The sequence below is a fragment of the Salmo salar genome, chromosome 21 (assembly GCF_965601325.2).
Source record: "Salmo salar chromosome 21, fSalSal1, whole genome shotgun sequence".
Taxonomy (NCBI): Eukaryota; Metazoa; Chordata; class Actinopteri; order Salmoniformes; family Salmonidae; genus Salmo; species Salmo salar.
In genome coordinates, this window is record NC_138311.1 from 12,814,983 (window position 1) to 12,839,901 (window position 24,919).

General features: G+C 41.3%; 1 protein-coding gene across 2 annotated transcripts; it reads right to left on the bottom strand.

Annotated features, from left to right (window-relative positions):
• Positions 1-1,728: 1,728 nt before the first annotated feature.
• On the bottom strand, positions 1,729-24,892 carry cnot9 (CCR4-NOT transcription complex subunit 9). 2 transcript variants are annotated; one of them, XM_014163962.3, is made up of 8 exons: positions 24,339-24,488; positions 23,589-23,768; positions 22,227-22,342; positions 22,028-22,137; positions 21,789-21,898; positions 21,583-21,681; positions 10,318-10,409; positions 1,729-2,705 (listed from the first exon to the last, which is right to left on the bottom strand). In XM_014163962.3, exons 1-8 carry the CDS (start codon positions 24,471-24,473, stop codon positions 2,537-2,539), a joined length of 1,011 nt encoding a protein of 336 aa, XP_014019437.1. In that variant the 5' UTR covers positions 24,474-24,488; the 3' UTR covers positions 1,729-2,536.
• Positions 24,893-24,919: the final 27 nt, after the last annotated feature.

The following is a 24,919-nucleotide window of genomic DNA, read 5'->3' on the forward strand; positions in this document are numbered from 1 at the left end:
ATTTATTGATGGTCCCTAAATAGCACCGGAGATTGGCTATCCAAAGTCAAACCACAGTCGCTCACTTACCCGCTGAAGCTAATTGGCGAAAGAATTTGTCTAACTCTTCCCACCTTTGAACACACACACAAAATCAAACCACACCAGGAACCAACTCACGTTTCAATTTATCGTGGTTGCTAGCATTTCTTAATAACCCAAATAGAAAACGAGACCAAATCAGGAAGTTCAGCTGCCATTTAAAGGGCAGCAACCCAGACAGGCCTTTGTGCTTACCTCAGTCAAGGAGGGGTTAGGTTGCCTGTGCAAGATCAAAATACATGTAGAGAGCTGCATACAGTACTCGAGTTCTCACAAACCCAATCGTTTTCATACATACTGCACTAATCCCATCTGAGTTAATTTACGTCTATTGCACATGCAGCCATGTTTTGCTGAGTTTATTGTCCAATATATTGTCTAATATATTGATAGTTACATTATGTCCCATCCTCTCCAACATCTAAAACCCTCTCTGACGTGTCTGTATTTACCCACTTAGCACTGGTACAATGACTGATACCATATCTGAAAACATGGTAGGAAATGGGACCGGTAGAGTGAGTTACACTAAAGAGAAAGCGCCATTCCCATTTGGCTGTGTGCCCATGCACTGCAGTCAAGAGACCAGAGTGGTAGAATGAGCCATGGGAACAGCTTTCACGGCATCACAGATCACTCTTATGAGAATTCTACCTTCCTGTGGACCAAACCTTGCTCTGGTATCTACGGAAAACATTAGTGGAAAATCCTAGAGTTTGGGTATAATTTGCAATTGGCACTTTGCAACTAGAAGATGCAACCCCATTTCACTAGTAGTAGAAGTATTTAAATAATTACTTTGCAATCAGTACAATTTATTTCACATAGTATACCACCTAATTTTGATCATAATACATTTTCAATATCTACAAAAAGTCACTCATTTTCCTAATGCACACACACTTGTAACAGAATAACAAATAACATAAAATGGAGCGTTCCAGATAGGTGGATAGATTTTTTTTTTTAATGGGCACTTTCCTGACAGGAAAGCACATTACACAGATTTTAGCAGAGATCCAGTTAATTTACAAATGGAATCTACCCCCATAAACAAAATGAAAATCCCTCCCTTGCATTGTTAATGGTCCCTATGGCGGAAATGGTAGGCTAAAAGCTGTTAAAGGCTAATGTGCAAGTGAAGGGAAACCTTTCTTCTCTTCAATAACCTGCTCTCAGATCATTTACAATAACTCAGAAATCACATTTGAAATCTCAATTTCCAATAATAGAGGGCAAATAGTTATTCCTTCAACAATTCAAGAAAGTAAGCGGTTTTTGCTGAGATTGGGGCTTTGTTTTGGAATACGTTACAGTAGATATGTTCAACGTATAGCTCCGAAGCGAAAAGGTAGCTCTCTGTTGATGCAGAGCCACCTTTTGTGGGCCCTAAGCAAGATTTGGTTGCTTGTATTCATGTTCCCCTCTAATCACAGAATGATTTATACCTTGGACACCACATGGGTGCAATGAAGTATCAGGTAGAACAGAAAACCAGCAGGCTCCGGATCTCGTAGGGTAAGAGTTGAACGCCCCTGCTCTAGAGCACGGATCATCAACAAGATTTAGCCGTGGGCAGATATGTCTTGAGTGGATGGTCAGGGGACCAGAACATTATTACAAATAATGTGTAGACTGCAAATTGACTGCAAGAAGCCCAAACAAATATAATATTTAATTAAAAACCTTGTTTACATTTGTATACCATCACATACAGTATCTCTATTATGCATGGGAATACTTTGGAACAGATTTCCCAATTCACTTAAGACTGTAAAAACACCAGTAAATCAGCTTTATGTACAACAGTAAAATGAAAATGCATTAACATACATGTTTTTGGGGGTTTCTGGGGACCTTGGGGTGCCAAATAAAATCACCTGTGGACCAAATTCAGAGAACCCTGCTCTAGATGGTTAAAAGAAAACATCTAAATAAAAAATAAACACTTAGAAAAAGCCTGTAGTGGTTTTGGTTCAGGACAGTACAAAAACAGTGGGAACACCAGGTTAAAACCAGACCAATGTTGATTTCCTTTTTGATGACTTCAATGTTCAACCCTGTTGAAATGTAACGCAAACACCTCCATAAGCATTGAGAAAGCATTTGTGAGAACGTCTCAGGGAGAATGCCATGTGAGCGGCAACAACAAGTGAGCCACAGAGTTTATGGTTCTACACAGCATCATCCTCTCCTGGTCTTGGACGGTGTTTAAATTGGACCGGCGCACACCACTAGAGTACCGGTGCCTATTATTTTCTACTCTTGAGTACCGGCACCTCTTATAGAAAATTTTGCTCTTAAATATTAACACGGGTACTTTAAAATTAGTACCAGCACCAATAATGACTAGTGGCACCTTTTTCTTTTAACTTCAAGCACTAATCATGTTTTTCTTCTGTGGCTCTGCCAGCACGCTACCGTTCCTCAGGTAGTGTCAAAGAGGTTGATGAGGTTACTGTGCGGTCAGGGGGATGCCTCGGCCATCCGTCACCGGGCCCTCCTGCAGGTTCTTGACCAGCTGGGCCAGCCAGCGCTTGGTGGTGGTGTCGTCCTTTAGCACCTGGGCGAATGTGGCATCCTTCAACTGGTCGGGCAGGCACTGGCGCAGTGCTTCTCGCGCTCTGGGGGTCAGAGGTTAGATGTAATGAGTGAACAGAACACCAAACATATTAGGAGCGCGTTCATCAGGAAACAACGTTGGCTAACATTTAGATAGGAATATGCTAGAACAAAAGAACAAACCCGAATCTGAAGAAGGATTCATGTCGACTCTCTTCATGGCATTCCTGTCTTCAACGCTCGAAAACATTAGGCTACTGAACGTGACCCTGGACTGCAGTACACCCCCCTCCCCTCTCTTGTTCACTCCTCTTTGCGTATCTGAGACAACTGGGTAAGTGTAAGAGATACTGTAGGTCCATATACAGTGGCGAACTGGGACCAGAAATCGGCCCTGGCATTTGTAACACACCGGCCCGTTTTTCCCCCTCAAGGCCCCCCCATCGGCCCATTTATTTCCTTGAGGCTCCCAGTATTAGCCAGATACTTAAAATGTTGCGCAAAAATTAGATTGGCTCAGTGGGCTAAAAATGGACCAGCCTATTTGCCTGATGGCCAGTCTACCTCTGCCACTAACTTAACATCCACCACCCACACTCCTCTATAAGATGAAGGGAGTATCAATTTCCTGTTACAAGGTAGAGCTACAGGCAAGCTATGTGATACATTAACCTCACCACTGTTGTTTCATTGCTCACCCCCCTCAGACCATATACGTATTTTGCAAAAAGGAACATCCATAACTTAAATACAGCGATTAAGATATTCTTAACATGAGATCCATGGTTGCCGTAGTTTACTAACGGCATCTTACAGACTAACCCTCCCCCTCGGCAACATTACAGAAGTTATATCCTCCTCCGTGCAGTCAAATATTTATAAAATTAAGGCCACCACTTGCTCCCTATCCCTACTCAAAACCTGCTCATCTAGCCTGCTTATGTTCATCACCACCCTGATCAACAAGTCCCTGCTGCAGGGCTGCCAACTTTTGAAGACAGCTCAGAGTGAGATTTCATATTGTGAATGTCATTGGTTCCACCCTCTAACCGTGGGGTCTGGGTGTACTACCTTTCAATCACCCATGTGGGTATATGCTCCTAAAAACCAATGAGGGGATGGGAGAGGCGGGACTTGCAGCGCATCAAGCATCACAAATAGAACCAAGTTCTATTTTAGCTCATGGCTATGGAAATGCTTGACAACGTGCACGAGCAGTTTGGATGCAATGATTGAATAACATGCATGTGTACATTTATTGTGTGCTGAGCATTTAAGGCCCATGACCAGAGTGGATTTTTAAAAATGTTTTAATCACATGTAAGGTGTATTCAGGATTCTTTTAAAGTAGAATACACAATCAAAACTTGTCGACCTGGTCTGAAGTTACTTAGAAATGATTTGGGTATGCTAACATTTACAGCATTAGAAAATGCTAATATTAAATGGTTGGTGAGGCTGGCTATTGACTAACCATAAGATGGATTGCAGTCTTTCCTTGTCGATAAGAAACCAACATGTAAATATGTAATTAATTTGGGTGAACTATTCCTTTAAAATAGGACCATAGAAAATCCTGCTTGGAGGTAGCTCTCCAAGAGGGATGGCCTCCTGATCGATGTCTCCCAAATACTGGGGGTTTGAATATGTTCATGTGACATTTGATTAGAATAAATAACCCCACATTCAAGAAAATTGTAATGAATATTCATCTTCAGGTGGTTGAGGCTGATTTGCAAAACCCATCCTCTTACTCTACATACACATTTATGTCTACCATTTTTGCCTAGCAGCACAATACTAAAAATGACAATATAAGTCATGACTTTTAACCAAATTCCCATGACCAATAATTGGCATCTCTAGTATGTACATATAAAAACAAGTATGCGTAATGTGGCAACGACACTGGGAGACACCATCTCCTGTCGTTGTGCAAGGCACTTAACCCCCCCCCCCCCCCCACACACACACACAAAGAAGAATAACTGTTAGTAGGGCTGGGCGATAAGTTAGAAAAATATCTGTTTATTTTAGACCATATGGGTGATTCACAATATATACACACACATCTCGATTTTAATGCTCTCTAAATAAGCTTTGTTGTATAATTAAAAATGTTAAATATACTGTATTTCAAAGAGTCAGCAATAACCTAATGAATTCAGGGCATATATGCCATAAAACCAAATTGTTTAAGCTGCTTTTTTGCAATAATTGTTGATCTGGCTTTCAAGTCTATAAAAATGCAGTTTTTTGTAAACACATTTTTACCAGAACCATGCATAATGCACATTCACTAATAATTACTAACTTCTTGCAGCAGGCATAATAGAAAAACTCAATCTCCCTAACACCAGCTCACTTCCTAGTTAGTAGTCAGCTAATCTTCATATTTCAAGTTTAGCCAACTTCGATCTATTTTCTAGCTAACAAGGCAGAACAGTTGAATTGTTATGAACACACCGTTCTGTCCATCTCCAACTGTTTGAACAGCATGCTTGTCTGTCCACTTTGTTCCGATGTTGAAATCAAGTGGCCTACCTAATTTCTCAGAATGAGAACAAGTTGCCAATTCCCTATACACACACACACACACGTTTTTGATGTTTATTGCACATTTATAAAACACAGACTTGACAGCTAGTATAACAGGCTAAAATGCTGTTGGTACTGAAATGTTGCGTGCAATATACTGAGCATTCATTTTCCAGAATCAATGTTCATTGATCCTCTTGTTTTAGTAGTTACTTCCAAACAATCGCCCAAATGGAGTCAGCCCTAATTTTATATACAGTACCAGTCCAAAGTTTGGACACACCTACTCAGTCAAGGGTTTTTCTTTATTGTACTATTTTCTACATTGTAGAATAGTGAAGACATCAAAACTATGAAATAACAAAAACGGAATCACATAGTTACCAAAAAAAAAGAAAAGTTAAAAAAAATCAAAATATATTTTAGATTCTTCAAAGTACCCATCCTTTTCCTTGACAGCTTTGCACACTCTTGGCATTCTCTCAACCAGCTTTACCTGTAAATGCTTTTCCAACAGTCTTGAAGGAGTTCCCACATATGCTGAGCACTTGTTGGCTGCTTTTCCTTCATTCTGCGGTCCAACCATCCCAAACCATCTCAATTGGTTTGAGGTTGGGTGATTGTGGAGGCCGTGGTTTTGGACCCTTACTAAACCAAATCACAAGTTTCAATCTGACGCGATTCATAGTGTGGTGGCAGGAAAATTACGGATCTTCAGCGTGAAGCTGCCACAGTTACATTGCTTGTGATGTAGAATGCACAGTTGAAGTTAATGCACTGAATTAATTACAAAATAAAAGCAGTACTTTTTTTATTTTTAATGAGTGAGAAATAAAAGGTGTGGCGCGTGAGCTTGTGAAGAGGGTCAAATGCGTGTCTCATGCCCAATGCGTGAGTTCGCAGCACTGCTCTGACTAGAGAAGTACCATCAAGCTTCAAAAAACAGCAGTAGGTCACCCCCTTACTCAAGAAACCCATCCTTGATCAGGACATCCTATCCAGCTACAGGCCCAACTCCAACCTCCCCTTCCTATCAACAGTACTGGAGAGTCCAGATCCCAGGAGTCTGCCTTCACATGCAGTATCCCACAGGGGTCAGTGCTGGGGCCTATTCTGTTTTTAATTTACATGCTCCCTTGGCCAAATCCTCAGAGATTATAACATCAACTTCCACTGCTACGCTAACGATACCAAAGTTTAAAATAACACCAAACCAGACACCATCTCTGCCCTAGCAAAAGTCAGCAGCTGACTAGAGGACATCAGGCATGGATGAATGAGAAAGAACTTCCTCCAGTTGAACAGTAACAAGACTAATGCTATGCTTATTCAGATACCCAAGCAGGCCATCCACCTGTTTTTGTCATCTCCAACCTAGGAGTCAAGTTTGATCATTCTGTATCCTTCAATGCCCACATAAAACATTTTTCCATTTTTCCAAAACATTGCCGGGGTCTTACCATCACTCTCCTAGCCAGATGCAGAGAAACTCATCCACATCTTCTCTCGGATTAACTTCGGTAATGCGCTGTTTGGGGGCCTTCCAGCCAAATCACTACAGTGGCTCCTACAAATCCAGAACAGTACTGCCGGGGTCCAAGAAGTCCGACCACATCACCCCGATCCTGGCCAAACCCCACTGGCTACCAGTCAATTACAGGATCGACTCATGCCTGTATTTAAAGCCTTGAAAAGATTGAGGCCCACCTACATCGGCGACTTCCTCTCAATCAGCAAGACACCTCGCACTCTCCGCTCCAGCCATTCCATACTGCTTAAAGTCTCCAAGATACATCTCCGAACTATGCGAGGCTGAGCCTTCTGCTCCCTTGCCCCTCGCCTATGGAATTCACTCCCTGACCATCTGAGTGCCACTCCATCACTCTGAACTTTTAAATGGGCGTTAGTATGTAGAAGTGGATTTCAAAGTCCTAAACCTAATCTAAGATGTATTTAGCACCTAGTTCACTATTGCTATTTTACCTCCCTTGATTTTAAATGTGTTGTTTTTATTTCCTTCAGTAGAGCTTTAAGATAGAGCCTTTTCATTAGAGCTTTTCATTAGAGTTATACTTATTATGTTAATCTTGCATGAATGATTTCAGACATCAACTCAACGTTTTGAACTAATAATAATGCCATTTAGCAGACGCTTTTATCCAAATCGACTTAGAGTAATGCATCCGTACATTTTACGTATGCGTGGTCCTGGAAATCTAACCCATTGTCCCGGCGTTGCAAGCGCCATGCTCTACCAACTGAGTAACCTATACATAAAACATTATTTTTGCTCAGAGTGGAAAAATAAGCTCTGACCCAGATAACAGTTCCACTTGTGAGTAGGCCATGAGACCACAATGCACTGAAGCACTGCAGAGTGTCATTAGAAACCTTGACTTTGTGTGGGCAGGAAGCAGGAAACTTCCACTCTGTACGGGCAGGAAGAGGTGTGTTTCGCAGAAACAGGTTTAGGAGTAATATACACACACATCAAAAGGAAAAAAAATTAAAAATAAAAATAAAAAGACAAAACATACTCCCTTGCTGATCTGGCCCTGGAGTTTCTCATAAAGAGCCTTGAGACACCTAGCCTGACAACTCAAACGAAATTCTTCCACTGCTCTGTCATCACTACACACTTTAGTTTGAGACTGCCATTATTTAAAGTCGTTTGTGGTGATGAGTGGCATTGTACAAAACAAAGTCATTAGGTTTTGAATCATCTCTAACCAATCAGAGTATCAAAGCCAATGATGAATTTTCGAACTGCCGCTTTACCCACATAAAAAAAAAAGCGAATGTTCTAACAAGCAGCGTCTATCATTTTCATGTGGAAAAGGCACTACATGCTACGTGGAAATAGCTTGGTAATGGCTTGATTTCTAGAATAGGCTCTGAGGAAAATGTCTTAAGTCAGAATCTGTCATTCACAACTTTATTATTGAATAAAAACACACTAGCAGCTTTTGTTTGCTGGTAAATACATGTTTTCCTTGAGGCCCCCAGTATTAGCCAGATAATTATCATTTTGCAACAACAACAAAAAAAAGGTACAGAATTTACACAGGCCCACTAAAAAAAATGCCCATCTAACTTTTGTCCGAAATGCCAGATGGCCAGTCGGCCCCTGTTGGTATAGTTCCATCACATTGGTTTCACGTTTTCCAGTCCTAGCATACAGTGCATTCGGAAAGTATTCAGAGCCCTTGACTTTTTCCACATTTACTTACGTTACAGCCTTGTTCTAACATTGATGAGAAATTATTTTTAACGATTTAATCAAATCTACACACAATATCCCATAATGACAAAGCAAAAACAAGTTTGTAGAAATGTTTGCAAATGTATTAAAAATAAAGAACTTAAATAACATTTACATAAGTATTCAGACCCTTTACTCAGTCTTTATTGAAGCACCTTTGGCAGCGATTACAGCCATGACTCTTCTTGGGTACAAGCTTGGCATATCTGTATTTAGGGAGTTTCTCCCATTCTTCTCTGCAGATCCTCTCAAGCTCTGTCAGGTTGGATGGGGAGCGTCGCTGCACAGATATTTTCAGGTTTCTCCAGAGATGTTCGATCGGGTTCAAGTCTGGGCCACTCGAGGACATTCAGACACTTGTCCCGAAGCCACTCCAGCGTTGTCTTGGCTGTGATGCTTAGGGTCGTTGTCCTGTTAGAAGGTGAACCGCCATGCTTCACCGTAGGGATGCTACCAGGTTTCATCCAGACGTAAGGCTTGGCATTCAGGTCAAAGAGTTCAATCTTGGTTTCATCAGACCAGGGAATCTTGTTCCTCATGATCTGAGAGTCCTTTAGGTAACTTTTTGCAAACTCCAAGCGGGCTGTCAAGTGCCTTTTAGAGGAGTGGCTTCTGTCTAGCCACTCTACCATAAATGCCTGATTGGTGGAGTGCTGCAGAGATGGTTGTCCTTCTGGAAGGTTCTCCCACCTCCACAAAGGAACCCTGGAGCTCTGTCCAAGTGACCATCGGGTTCTTAGTCACCCCCATGACCAAGGCCTTTCTCCCTCGATTGCTCAGTTTGTCCGGGCAGCCAGCTCTAAGAATCTTGGTGGTCTCAAACTTCTTCCATTTCAGAATGATGGAGGCCACTGTGTTCTTGGGGACCTTCAATGCTGCAGACATTTTTTGGTACCCTCGACACAATCCTGTCTGTGCCTCGACACAATCCTGTCTCGGAGCTCTATGGACAATTCCATCGATCTCATGGCTTGGTTTTTTCTCTGACATGCACTGTCAACTGTGGGACCTTATATAGACAGGTGTGTGCCTTTCCAAATAATGTCCAATCAATTTAATTTACCACAGGTAGACTCCAATCAAGTTGTAGAAACATCTCAAGGATGATCAATGGAAACAGGATGCACCTGAGCTTAATTTAGAGCCTCATTGCAAAGGGTCTGAATATTTATGTAAATAAGGAATGTTAAAAATATATTATTTTGCAAAGATTTCTAAAAACCTGCTTTCACTTTTTCATTATGGGGTATTGTGTATAGATTGATGAGATTTCTTTTTTTAATCAATTTTAGAATAAGGCTGTAATGTAACAAAATGTGGAAAAATGGAAGGTGTCTGAATACTTTCGGAATGCACTACATCTCTGACTGACACAGTGACCTCCTGGCTTAAATTACATTCATGGCACAGCTCCTCTTGGTGGACATGTAGAGACAGTGCACCAACAAAGAGAACAAGTGAAGCTTCCCCTTTCTAATATATTAAGATTCTGCACATTTTAGACAAGATCATTATGAGAAAGTACTAAGAAATAACGGCGTTATACATGCTTATAACAAGTCTTACAGTGCATTATAACTGCATCATAATGCATAGGCCTATACCTGCTGGTGTTAAAGACATGCTCTGGGACTTTGACGACTAGTAAGTATTCCAGCCAATGAGCTTCAGCCCCTCACCATTTGAGTGACAGCTAGCAAGATGCACACAGCAGAGCGAGAGAGAGCAATGACATGGTGCACATATGTGACGTGGTAAGCAATTTTCAGGGATAAATTTTTGGCTAGTGAGCGCTACTTTCAGAACTACTGGCTAAAAAGTATACAAAAAGGTACCAGAGAATCTCTTTAAAGTGCTGTTAACACTTAATTTACCTTGGATTATCAGAGAGGCGAAGGTAGCAGCGTACAACATGTTTCAGCAGACGTGCAGATGGTTCCTTTGAAAGCTGCAGCACCATTTTCCCCTGAAAACAAAGAGAATCAACATGTTTGGGGTAAAAAAAAAACCAACAAAAACAATAGTATAGGGCCTTCAGAAACTTTTCACACATTTTGTTGTGTTACAGCCAGAATTTAACATTTATTAAATTGAGATTTTGTGTCACTGGCCTACACACAATACCCCATAATGCCAAAATGGAATTATGTTTAGACATTTTTACAAATTAATAAACATTTAAGAGTCAAGTATTCAAGCCCTTTGTTATGTCAAACCTAAATACATGGAACAAATTCAAGTACATAGATGGGCTGTTTACAGATGGGCTATCTACCTACCTCATCCCCATACTGAATTTATTTATCTTGCTCCTTTGCACCCCAGTATCTCTACGTGCACATTCATCTTCTGCACATCTACCATTCCAGTGTTTAATTGCTATATTCTAATTACTTCGCCACCATGGACTATTTATTGCCTTAACTTACCTCATTTGCACTCACTGTATATAGACTTTTTGTTTTACTGTATTATTGACTGTTTTGTTTATTCCATGTGTAACTGTTGTTGTATGTGTCGAATTGCTATGCTTTATCTTGGCCAGGTCGCAGTTGCAAATGAGAACTTGTTCTCAACTAGCCTACCTGGTAAAATAAAGGTTACATTTAAAAAAAAAAAAATTTAATAAAGTGTTTGTCCCATGTTTCATTAGCTGAAATAAAATCTCAGAAATGTTCAATACGCACAAAAAGCGTACTTCTCAAATTTTGGGTACAAATTTGCATGTCTCCTTTGCCAAGATAATCCATCCACCTGACAGTTGTGGCATATCTGGCAGCTAATTAAACAGCATGATCATTAGACAGGTGCACCTTGTGATGAGGACAATAAAAGGCCACTCTAAAATGTGCAGTTTTGTCAAACAACACAATGTCACAGACGTATCAAGTTGAGGGAGCTGTTGAAAGATAAAATGTTCCTTTCTTTACCATAACCTGCCTCCAATGTCGTTTAGAGAATTTGGCAGTACGTCCAAACGGCCTCACAACAACAGACCACGTGTATGGCGTTGTGTGGGCAAGCGGTTTGCTGACGTCAACATTGTGAACAGAGTGCCCCATGGTGGCGGTTGGCTTATGGTATGGGCAGGCATAAGCTACGGACAACGAACACAATTGCATTTTATCAATGGCAATTTGAATGCAGAGAGACACCGTGGCGAGATCCTGAGGCCCATCGGGGCGGCAGGTAGCCTGGTGGTTAGAGCATTGGGCCAGTAACCGAAAGGTTGCTGGATAGAATCAAATCAAAGTTTATTTGTCACGTGCGTCGAATACAACAGGTGTAGACCTTAAAGTGAAATGCTTACTTAGAGGCTCTAACCAACAGTGCAAAAAAGGTATTAGGTGAACAATAGGTAAGTAAAGAAATAAAAACAGTAAAAAGACGGTGAAAAATAACAATACGAGGCTATATACAGTAGCTAGGCTATAACAGTAGCGAGGCTACATACAGGCACCGGTTAGTCAGGCTGATTGAGGTAGTATGTACATGTAGATATGGTTAAAGTGACTATGCATATATGATAAACAGAGAGTAGCAGTAGCGTAAGAGGGGTTGGCGGGTGGTGGGACAATGCAGATAGCCCGGTTAGCCAATGTGCAGGGGCACTGGTTGGTCAAGCCAATTGAGGTAGTATGTACATGAATGTATAGTTAAAGTGACAATGCATATATGATAAACAGAGAGTAGCAGCAGCGTAAAAGAGGGTTTGGGGGGGGCACACAACACAAGGTAAAAATCAGTCGTTCTGCCCCTGAACAAGGCAGTTAACCCACTGTTTCCCGGTAGGCCGTCATTGTAAATAAGAATTTGATCTTAGCTGACTTGCCTAGTTAAATAAAGGTGAAGTACAAAAAACTGAGCTCTTCAGTTAGGCCATTATACTGCCAATGTTTGTCTATGGAGATTACATGGCTGTGTGCTCGATTTTATACACCTGTCAGCAACAGTTGTGGCTGAAATAGCCAAAGCTACTTATTTGAAGGGGTGTCCATATGCTAGTTTATCTCCTTCACATAGATTTGATCAGGCTGTTGATTGTGGCCTGTGGAATGTTGTCCCAGTTGTTGGATATTGGCGGGAACTGGAACAAGCTGCATCTGAAACATGATGAATGATTGACATGTCTGGTGAGTATGCAGGCCATGGAAGAACTGGGACATTTTCAGCTTCCAGGAATTGTGTACAGAGCCTTGCAACATGGGGCTGTGCATTATCATGAAACGTGAGGTGATGGCGGCGGATACATTTTTGTTTTATTTTAAATGTAACCTTTATTTAACCAGGTAGGCTAGTTGAGAACAAGTTCTCATTTACAAATGCGACACAAACAACACATGGAATAAACAAACATACAGTCAATAACACAATAGAGAAAAAGACTATATACAGTGTGTGCAAATGAGGTAAGATAAGGGAGGTAAGGCAATAAATAGGCCATAGTGGTGAAATAATTACAATTTAGCAATTAAACACTGGAGTGATAGATGTGCAGAAGATGAATGCGCAAGTAGAGATACAGATTTTGCAGCTCTTTCAAAACATCAGCTATCTGGATTTGGGTGAGGGAGAAATGAGGGAGGCTTGGGCAAGTTGCTGTGGGGGGTGCAGGGCTGTTGACCAGGGTAGGGGTGGCCAGGTGGAAAGCATGGCCAGCTGTAGAAAAATGCTTATAAAAATTCTCAATTATTGTGGATTTATCAGTGGTGACAGTGTTTCCTAGCCTCAGTGCAGTGGGCAGCTGGGAGGAGGTGCTCTTACTCGCCATGGACTTTACAGTGTCGCAGAACTTTTTGGAGTTTGTGCTGCAGGTTGCAAATCTCTGTTTGAAAAAGCTAGCCTTAGCTTTCATAACTGCCTGTCTATATTGGTTCCTAACTTCCCTGAAAAGTTGCATATCGCGGGGGCTATTTGATGCTAATGCCGTACGCCACAGGATGTTTTTGTGCTGGTCAAGGGCAGTCAGGTCTGGAGTGAACCACGGGCTATATCTGTTCCTGGTTCTACATTTTTTGAATGGGGCATGCTTATTTAAGATTGTGAGGAAAGCACTTTTAAAGAATAACCAGGCATCCTCTACTGACGAAATGAGGTCAATATCCTTCCAAGATACCCGGTCCAGGTTGATTAGAAAGGCCTGCTCGCTGAAGTGTTTTAGGGAGCGCTTGACAGTAATTTGTGTGAGATTGAGGGCATCAAACTTAGATTGTAGGATGATCGGGTTGTTAAGCATGTCCCAGTTTAGGTCACCTAACAGCATGAGCTCTGAAGATAGATGGGAGGTAATCAATTCACATATGGTGCCGGGGCACAGCTGGGGGCAAAATGGGGTTTATAGCAAGCGGCAACGGTGAGAGACTTGTTTCTGGAAAGGTGGATTTTTAAAAGTAGAAGCTCAAATTGTTTGGGCACAGACCTGGATAGTAAGACAGAACTCTGCAGGCTCTCTCTGCAGTAGATTGCAACCCTGCCCCCTTTGGCAGTTTTATCTTGTCGGAAAATGTTATAGTTAGGGATGTACATTTCTGGGTTTTTGGTGGCCTTCCTAAACCAGGATTCAGACACGGCTAGGACATCCGGGTTGGCAGAGTGTGCTAAAGCAGTGAATAAAACAAACTTAGGGAGGAGGCTTCTAATGTTAACATACATGAAACCAAGGCTTTTACGGTTACAGAAGTCAACAAATGAGAGGGCCTGGGGAATGGGAGTGGAGCTAGGCACTGCAGGGCCTGGATTAACCTCTACGTCACCAGAGGAGCTGAGGAGTAGGAGGATAAGGGTACGGCTAAGGGCTATAAGAACTGGTCGTCTAGTACGTTCGGGACAGAGAGTAAAAGGAGCAGGTTTCTGGGTGCGGTAGAATAGATTCAATGCATAATGTACAGACAAAGATATGGTAGGATGTGAATACAGTTGAGGTAAACCTAGGCATTGAGTGACGATGAGAGAGGTATTGTCTCTAGAGACATCAATTAAACCAGGTGAGGTCACCGCATGTGTGGGAGGTGGGACAAGAGGGTTAGCTGAGGCATATTGAGCAGGGCTGGAGGCTCTACAGTGAATAAGACAATCACTAACCAAAACAGCAATGGACAAGGCATATTGACTTTAGGGAGAGGCATGAGTAGTCGAGTGACTTCCAATATGGCACGTCATAGGATGCCACCTTTCCAACAAGTCAGTTTGTCAAATTTCTGCCCTGGTCAACTGTAAGTGTTGTTATTGTGAAGTGGAAACGTCTAAAGGGTTGCAACACTTACTACCGACTTCCAAACTGCCTCTCGAAGCAATGTCAGCACAAGAACTGTTCATTGGGAGCTTCAAGAAATAGGTTTCCATGGCCGAGCAGCCGCATACAAGCCTAAGATCACCATGTGCAATGGCAAGCTTCGGCTGGAGTGGTGTAAAGCTCGCCGCTATTGGACTCTGGGGCAGTGGAAACGTGTTCTCTGGAATTAAATCACGCTTCACCATCTGAGTATGGTGGATTCCAGGAGAACGCTACCTGCCCAAATGCATAGCGCCAACTGTAAAGTTTGGTGGAGGGGGAATAATGGTATGGGGTGCTTTTCATGGTTCGGGCTTGGCCCCTTAGTTCCAGTGAAAGGAAATCTTAATGCTTCAACATACAATGACATTCTTGACGATTCTGTGGTTCCAACTTTGTGGCAACAGTTTAGGGAAGGCCCTTTCCTGTTTCAGCATGACAATGCCCCCGTGCACAAAGCGAGGTCCATACAGAAATGGTTTGGTTTGGCGAGATCGGTGTGGAAGAACTTGACTGGCCTACACAGAGCCCAGACCTCAACCCCATCAAACATTTTTGGGATTAATTGAAACGCCGACTGTGTGCCAGGCCTAATCCCCCAACATCAATGCCCGACCTCACTAGTGCTCGTGGCTGAAAGGAAGCAAGTCCCCGCAGCAATGAGTCAACATCTAGTGGAAAGCCTTCCCAGAAGAGTTGAGGCTGTTATAGCAGCAAAGGGGGGACTAACTCCATATTAATGCCCATAATTTTGGAATGAGAAGTCCAACAAACAGGTGTCTACATACTTTTGTATGCATGTAGAATATGTCGCGCTGCATGAGGCAAATGGCGGTCACACCAGACACGGACTGGTTCTCTGATCCATTCCCCTACTTTTTTGTGGTTGTTGGCATCTGTGACCAACAGATGCATATCTGTATTCCCAGTCATGTGAAATCCATAGATTAGGGCCTAATGAATTTACTTCAAATGTACTGATTTTCCTTATATGAATTGTTGCATGTTGCGTTTATATTTTTGTTCAGTATAAGTTCAGGAGTAAAAATGTGCTTAAGTCATATAAATTGCATGAACTCACTATAATAGGGTTTAACATGATTTTTGAATAACTACCCGATTTCTGTACCCCACACATACAATTATCTGTAAGGTCCCTCAGTCGAGCAGTACATTTCAAATCACAGATTCAACCACAAAGAGCAGGGAGGTTTTCCAATGCCTCGCAAAAAAGGGCACCTATTTGTAGATGGGTAAAAAAAGAAGTATATATTGAATATCCCTTTGAGCATGGTAAAGTTATTAATTACATTTTGGATGGTGTATCAATACACCCAGTCACTACAAAGATGCAGGCGTCCTTCCTAACTCAGTTGCCAGAGATGAAGGAAACCACTCAGGGATTTTACCATGAGGCCAACGGTGACTTTAAAAACAGAATTGAATGGTTGTGATAGGATAAAACTGAGGATGGATCAACAACATTTTAGTTACTCCACAATACTAACCTCAATGAGAGTGAAAAGAAGGAAGCCTTTACAAAAAATGTTTATCCAAAACATTCATCCTGTTTGCAATAAGGCAGTAAAGTAAAACTGGAAAAAAATGTGGCAAAGAAATTAACTTTATGTCCTGAATACAAAGCGTTATGTTTGGGGCAAATCCAACACAACACGTCACTGAGTACCACTCTTCATATTTTCAAGCATGGTGGTGTCTGCATCATGTTATATGCATGCTTGTCATAAGCGAAGACTAGGTTTTTTTTGTTAAACAAAAGAAACAGACGTGACTGATGCACATGGCAATATCTTTGGTTTGTCTCTGACATTCAGAAGCATGGCTATGACCTAAAGTAGAGGAGTCAAAAAAATTGGTATTTGCTTGGGAAGTAATCTTAGCCACAGAGTGACACATTGTATATCAATTGATCTAATCACATTCTGTAAAACAGAATGTATAATTCAATTATAGGTTTAAAAAAATGATTCCAGTGTTTCCCAACCTAGGTATACGTGGGAAGATTTTCAAAAATGTGAAAGAATAGGCAGGAAAACATTTACTGGGGTCACTGGTGTGAAATATCTAGTTATTTTATATTTCAAAAAGGCCAACTTTTTTTTCCACTTTAGTTTCTGCCTGTGCACATTTCTTTGGCTACCTGGCCTCTGCTCTCCAGTTGGATCTGTTTGATCCTATGCTCGCGCCAAGTGCACGTGATTCATTGCTTATCCTCGCAGAAACTATGATTGATAAGACAGCAGCTGATGCACTTTAGACTGTACCATTGTCAAATAACATGGTGTGCCATAGGATCGATGGCATGGGCATTGATATTGTTGAGCAATTGGTGATACATTTTTTATTTTTTTTTAATTACGGTACATTTTCTCTGCGGTTGAACAAATCAACTAATGTCAGTGGGGAAGCCCAATTGATTGCGTGTTAAATCAACATTTAACCCATTTTAAATTCAGGTTGTAACACAACAAAAAAGTCAACTGGTGTGAATACTTTCTGAAAGCACCGTATCATTTTGGACGGCAGCCTGCCTGCAGAGTGCTCGTTGTCAACCTGGTAGCTGTTATTCCTTACAAATATTGTAGTAGATTCACCAGAATATGTTAGATCTTCATCCCGTAATATTGAAGGCAGTACGATGTTACGGCTGCATATCTTTAGACATATAGTCAGTAGCCACCCAAACAAGGCCCATTTGAAATATGAAAAAGTATGAATCAAATCAGCAGGTAGCCAGGGTTGGGAAGGTTACTTTCTAAATGTAATCCGTTACAGTTATCTGTCCAAAATTGTAATCATAAATGTAACTTTTGCATTATAAACTCAGTAATGTAATCTGACTACATTCAGGTAATTTTAGATTACTTTTTCCCTTAAGAGGCATTAGAAGAAGACAAATGTTACCAATTGAACGACATCTATTGCAGGACAAATCAATGTTAAAGTTTACATAGTTACAGTTTACTTTATGGGTTGGTTATGTAGGCTTCTTCTAACCCATCGCTTTCTACTACATATAAGATTAAATTATATATATATTAATGTAAAGATATAAGTCCAAAAAAATGTATGTAGCAACTACAGATTGCCCCTTCAAGTCTATCAAAACTGTGTGTGGTTGAGCATGTGTCCATTAGGCCTCTGGATTAATTTTTTGTATCAGCATGAATTAGATTGGAATAAAAGCGGGTATTTTATTCCATAGGCTGGGATCTGCACAACGCAGCTGTTGCAAGAGCTCATTTTTCACTGGTATCAAAAATAATGACTGATAGGCAGCTTAAACTTCTTGAATTCAACCACTATTGGGTTCAAATGCACATTTAGATTTGTGAACAGCCATCCATGACAACCACAATCCATAAGGTGCAAATAGCTAAATGAGAGCGCAGCAGTGTGATTCACATCAATGCGCTATGTACAGTTAAAGTCGGAAGTTTACATACACTTAGGTTTGAGTCATTAATTCTCGTTTTTCAACCACTCCACAAATGTCTTGTTAGCAAACTATAGGTTTGGCAAGTAGGTTAGAACATCTACTTTGTGCATGACACAAGTCATTTTTCCAACAATTGTTTACAGACAGATTATTTCACTATATCACAATTCCAGTGGGTCAGAAGTTTACATACACTAAGTTGACTGCGCATTTAAACAGCTTGGAAAATTCCAGAAAATGATGTCATGGCTTTAGAACCTTCTGATAGGCTAATTGACATCATTTGAGTCAATTGGAGGTGTACCTGTGGATGTATTTCAAGGCCTACCTTCAAACTCAGTGCCTCTTTGCTTGACATCATGGGGGAAAAAATCTAAAGAAATCAGCCAAGATTGCAGGGGGAAAAAAATGGTAGACCTCTACAGGTCTGGTTCATCCTTGTAAGCAATTTCCAAACGCCTGAAGGTACCACGTTCATCTGTACAAACAATAGTACACAAGTATAAACACCATGGGACCACGCAGCCGTCATGCCGCTCAGGAAGGAGACCCGTTCTGTCTCCTAGAGATGAACGTACTTTGGTGCGAAATGGGCAAATCAATCCCAGAACAGCAGCAAAGGACCTTGTGAAGATGCTGGAGGAAACAGGTACAAAAGTATCTATATCCACAGCAAAACGAGTCCTACATCGACATAACCTGAAAGGTCGCTCAGCAAGGAAGAAGCCACTGCTCCAAAACCACCATAAAAAAAGACAGACCATGGTTTACAACTGCACATGGAGACAAAGATCGCACTTTTTGGAGAAACGTCCTCCGGTCTGATGAAACAAAAATAGAACTGTTTGGCCATAATGACCATCGTTATGTTTGGAGGAAAAAGGGGGATCCTAACTGACCTAAAACAGGGAATTTTTACTAGGATTAAATGTCAGGACTTGTGAAAAACTGAGTTTAAATGTATTTGGCTAAGGTGTATGTAAACTTCCAACTTCAACTGTAGATATCAATAAGTGATATCCGTATCGCCGTAGACTACACCACTGCTGGCATCCTTACCGCCAAGCGTTTTATTCATGTTGGATAGTCTTTGGATGCCGACAGAAGTCGCACCATTGGAAGACATAGCTTGGACTGTAACTCAGAAAAGCTTATTCCTGCTCTTTTTGCGTGATCCATCAAACAGATTTGGTGTGTCATCATAGTGGTCTCTGACTTGTGGTCAGACACGCTCAGGTGGAACAAACTTGAACTTGCGCCTTTTTTCAATGCTGATTTGAACGTCATTGAGAAAACAGAAAAACATCCTTTCTATATTTAAAAGTAATCCTCGGAGTAATCATCTACTTTTTCAAAAGTATCTAATCTGATTACAATATTTTTGCTTGTAACGGATTACAGTTACTCTTATTGTAGTCCCTTATATGTAACCGTTTACATGTAATCTGTTACTCCCCAACCCTGCAGGTAGCCTATTGTTCTGGCAAAGATGAGTCAGTAGTAGATTGCTAAACTGTATTTTATATGGACGATAAATGTAGGCCTACTCTGTTTTTGCCAGGCAAAACTGGAGGAAATTAAACAAGAGCTGTGTTTGAATACTCATAGTAACCTCACTACTTGTGACGTGAATTGAGTATATAGTATGCTTATTAGTCATAGTATGGATATAGTTAGTATGACAAAAGTTACCGGATGTCGTACTAAATTTGCCAAAATATAATGTATACATGCAGTGGACACTATTTCTGTGCTTTTAGGGCCCATAATGCAATTCTTTATAAAATGACCGTGGCTTCACAGCGTTTTCAGATTTGAAGAAAATGGCGGAAAATATGCAGCCAAAGTCCAACGAGAGCGGATGCAAATTCATTGCTTTAACTAATTATAATCAAAGTTAAGAAAATGTTGAGCAATGTAATAAAGTAATGACTTTTCAAAAACGTTACGTTGGCTGACAATTTGCTAACTACGCTATCCTTACGAACAGCATAGCATTACAGCAGTATGTACCAGTATGTTACCTAACGTTAGTTGGCTACTAATAAATCAAACTTGCCAGGCAGTATATTAACTATCTGCTAACTACCCAACATTTATTGACTCGATTATTCACATAATTCTTAGTTAAGTGGTATAGTCGTTGTGCGTTTCAATGGAAATTGTTCATTCCGGATAGCTACTCTGATTTTAGAGCACTCTTGTGCAGAATAACTGCTGAATTTACAAAACACTCAACACCGTTGAAAATGGCCAGTGTCATTAAACGTTGGCCCAAAAAAGCATAATTAAATTGTTGCTAGCAGCACAGTTAGTCACCAACGCTCTGGATAACAAAACAGCCTAACCAGCTCTGCTAGGGTAAGTAAAATGGTGAGAGTGAGGTGTTCTCTCATTTGTGTCTGAAAGTAGCTAGCCAACGTTAGCCAGTTAGCTTAGGTGCTTGACTGCGATTGAACCCTCCGATCAACCCTAGGGTACGTTCTTAAATTCGCTCAGGCTATCTACTCCGATTTCAAGGCACTGTCGTCTGAGTGTGCCAGAGCGCAGAATAACTGACGAATTTACAAACGCTCAACACCAGTTGAATATGGCTGCTGTCAGTAAACGTCGGCAAAAAAACATAATTAAGTTGTTGCCAGCAGCACAGTTACAGTCAACAACGCTCTGGACAACATAAAAACAGCCTAACCAGCTCTTCTAGGGGGAGTAAAATTGTCAGAGTGAGGTGTTCTCTTATTTGTGTCTGACAGTAGCTAGCAAGCTAGCCAACATTAGCCAGTTAGCTTGGGTGGTTGAATGCCGTTGTGAGGTCTACTCCTCGGCCAGGGCGTCCAGAGTGCACCCTGGCACTCCAGATTGAATTTACGAACACATCCGAAATCGTAAAATGTTTAGCTAGTCATTTGTTATGCTAACAAGCTAGCAAGAGGTTGCATAGCAACAGCGTCAACTTCCGGTAGGCAGGCGAAGCTCTATTATGCTCAACTGAAACGATACCGTTAGTTTACAGTATACTAAAATGAACGAATAGTATGTAGTATGTTAGTATGGGTATTCAAACACAGCTAAGTTCTTTCTGGTCACTAATCTGGATATGCACGCGTCCCTTTGCACGCCATTGCTGATTATTGGTAATTGGTCAACAATCAAGACGCTCAACTTTTTGGTTCTGATGCATGGATAACAATTTAAAGATGACTTGTGGGCAGCGGGTTCAGAAGAACTAACATTTTGTGGGAAATTATATCACCACAGAAAAGGGCACATTGGAGACTGGGGAGGCAAATGGGCAGGTGCTCTGCACAGGTAAAGCCCCATTTGTTCACGTGCCTGGTTTTATTGCTGAACAACCCACCTGTATATACAGCTGAGCTAAACCTTCCTCTGAAAACAAATGATACTTACAAGAATCATTGCCACGTGAGAGAAGCGTTCATAGGTCTGGCATATGTACGCCAGCCCGGTGTCGTCCAGCAGAATTTTTTGGAGTATGAAAGTAGCAACCTGCCATTGAGGAGAAAGGGAGAAGGCAGATGAAGTCATTTCCTTTTGTTTATATGCACATAACAATGTGTGTAAGCAATATGGCAGAAGCTGGATTGATTAGCTACCGTTTTGGAGAGCTCGCTGCCTGACTCCATGATGCGCAGGCATAGAGGGATGATCTCTGTGGTGAGCAGGAAATTGATCACCTCCTGTTCGTCTGTTTTGACCAGAGCACCTGCAGGCACACAAACAGCAAACTACAGTTGGAGGCAATCAGGTGTTTTTAATGAGCCAGAGAATTGCGGCATGAACAATCGAGTGCATTGGAATCAGGCAGACAAATGCAGGTAGAAAAGGATGTTACCTATGACTCCTAAGCTGGTGAGGCGCAGGTACTCAAATGGGCGTGTCTTGCTCACAGTATGCAGGAAAGGGTAGAGGAAGAGAGGAATGTGTGCTGCCAAAAATGCAGACCTGGAGGAGGTGGTTACATTTTGAATGTGTAAGATAGTGACACATATAACACAATCATTTACATACTGAAAAGAAAAATGGTGCATTACCGAGTCTCTGGATGGGAGGCGACACACTGTAAGAGCGCGAGGGCGTTGCATACTCTGTTGGATTGGTGGGCTGTCAGAGTTGGTGGGTTTATGGAGGGGTAGATGTTCACAATTTCCTGAAAGAAACAGAATGCAAATAAATTAGAATGTGAAGTAGTATCGTCCTCTTAAAGAGATTCTAGGGTACTTTTGTATACTTTTTAGCCAGTAAATCTGAAAGTAGTGCTCACGAGCCAAAAGTAGTCCCTGAAAATTGCTACTACGTCACATGTCCAGATACGGTATGTGCACCACGTCACTGCGCTCTACCTCGCTCTGCTGTGTGTGCACATCTTCCTTGCTGCCACTCAAATAGCAAGAGGCTGAAGCTCATTGGCTAGAACCTGAATTGATAGGGGATGGCCCACATGGGGGAAAATAGCGCAGTAAAGCTTCTAAACAAACTTAGTTTCTAACTAGTGATTTCATGGCTAATTGAGGTAAGACCGTAATTTTGCTCATAGATAATGCATGTATGAACTACACATCGCCACATCCAGCATGTTTAAAAAATACTTAGTAGTTGCCAAAGGTAAAAAGCATGTCTTTAAGGAGGCACTGTAGGTACCTTCATGCATCATTTTACATTTACATTTTAGTCATTGAGCAGATGCTCTTATCCAGAGAGACTTACACTAGTGAGTGCATAGATTTTCACACTTTTTTCATACTGGTCTCTGTAAGAATATTTTAAGATAAATAAACAACGCAGAGCACTATTGGTCATTGGGGAAATAACGATCAATAGAAATAGTTGTTTTTCAGTTTAACATCTGTTTAGAATCTGTGTAGGGGTTTCAGTCTTGGACTCATAGCGACATGTGGCATGTTCTCATTGGTCCGAATTGTCTATACATTGAGCCTAAAACAAGATACTTGGTCATTGGCTCAATTTTACTGTAAGTAATTCTAATTGGTCAACCACAGGCTAGGGTTGGAAACTACATCTTGTCTCTTTGTTAAGTGGAGAAAACACTGAGGACAGGGAAGAATGACCATCTACTTTCCAGCATAACAACTATGATTTGTTCTCTTTGAATAAATATATTTTTCTCCCTCTGATTTGCATTGGGGTCTGTGTTATTGAAGAATAACATCAACTGCTAACATCCCCTGTGGGAATCGTACCCACAACCCTGGTGCCATGCTCTACCAACTGAGCTAACACAATGCCACAATGACTAAGACACAGACATAGGGGAAGACCACCTAAAGCAATGCACATGTATTTTTCCTCTTATGAAAGCGCATTACAGATTGGCTTGAATCGGCTCAGTAATGTGAAATAGTTAATACAGTAAGTGAAGGTAATATATTTAGTACCTGCAGGAGGGCAGCAATGGTTCCACAAGAGTGCCATAGCATGGGTGCCAGGTCAGGGACAGACTCCCTCTTCTTGCTGAGCTCCAGGAGGGCATTCTCCCTGGTCTCTGGGCTAGACAGCTCGTTGATCCACTGGTAGATCTTCTCCCGATCCACCTGAACCAGGGCTGTGGTTGCAGCCTGTGAGAAAAGAACAGGGGGGTGAACCAACCTCAGACATGGCATCTGAGCATGTAATACAATTCCAACGAATGTTCTCCCTTTCTAGGATCATCTGTCAGATAAATCAAGGTTGGTTTGCTGCCCGGTGACTAACTAACGTTAGTAACTAACTTAACTAGTTCATTTTTTACAATGCACTAACTAACTGCAATCACGTGTTTGGGCGGGTATAATTTGTGCAACGTTTCAACAGGAATCTGTTCCAAAAACGTATAATAAGGTTGCCAACAAACAACGCATACAAAGTTGTATAGCGGCAGAATAAAGATACCGGGTAGGGAGTGGGCCATTTCATAAAGTTTTTCACTCACCACGTTTATTCCGAAAAATGTATGTCCTCACTCTGGTAGCCTATGGACAAACATTAAGAATAAGCTACGTGTTGAGTTGATGCCTATTCGGCAGCTAGTTAGCTAGGTGAATTGATCATACTACTTTTTATGCGTTGTTTGTTGGCAACCTTGTAACGTTACTTTACTAAGTTTCTGGAACAGATTCCTGTTGGAACGTTCCACAAATTATACTCACCCTGTTTGGGCAGTGTAAACTAGAGACCTCCGAGTATCTAGCTTTGCTACATATCGGTAGTTTGTGTACCCCGAGTTGTGCATGGATCTGGTGGGTGGCGACAGAAAATAACCATAACACAAAATGAATATGCATATTGATAGATAACACGGCATACAATGTAACGTTAGCTAGCTAATTCAATATTGCAAACTTACTGCGCCTGTAGCCAGCATTGTCTGAAGCGTCTGGATATTATATCCCGTAAGCTGCTGAGTTAGTTACAAATAAAACAAAAACGACAACTAGTTACCTAGCTTAGTTTTAGCAGACTATATTTGGTCTTAGTTTGCTTACAATGGTCACATCGGAACTGTAACGACGTTTGAACCTTTACCCGCGCGTTTATTTATCCAACATGCAGCGAACTTCTGTTTGAGAAGGATATCTGCTTTATATCTGTCTAACGCTATAACACAAGCAACATAGCTATTATCCTTAAACAAATATAACCTTTAGTTTACATGGTAGGTCGATACCGATAAGACGCTAATAAGACAGTTATGCATTTCATTCGTTGAATCAGAGACGGAAGAGGAAGC

Coding starts and splice junctions, on each gene's coding strand:
- cnot9 (XM_014163962.3), bottom strand. CDS start 24,473: ATGCATATTCATTTTGTGTTATGGTTATTTTCTGTCGCCACCCACCAG. Junction 23,769..24,338: donor GTTTACACTGCCCAAACAGG/GTGAGTATAATT, acceptor CTTTTCTCACAG/GCTGCAACCACAGCCCTGGT. Junction 2,706..10,317: donor CGCCTCTCTGATAATCCAAG/GTAAATTAAGTG, acceptor TCTGACCCCCAG/AGCGCGAGAAGCACTGCGCC.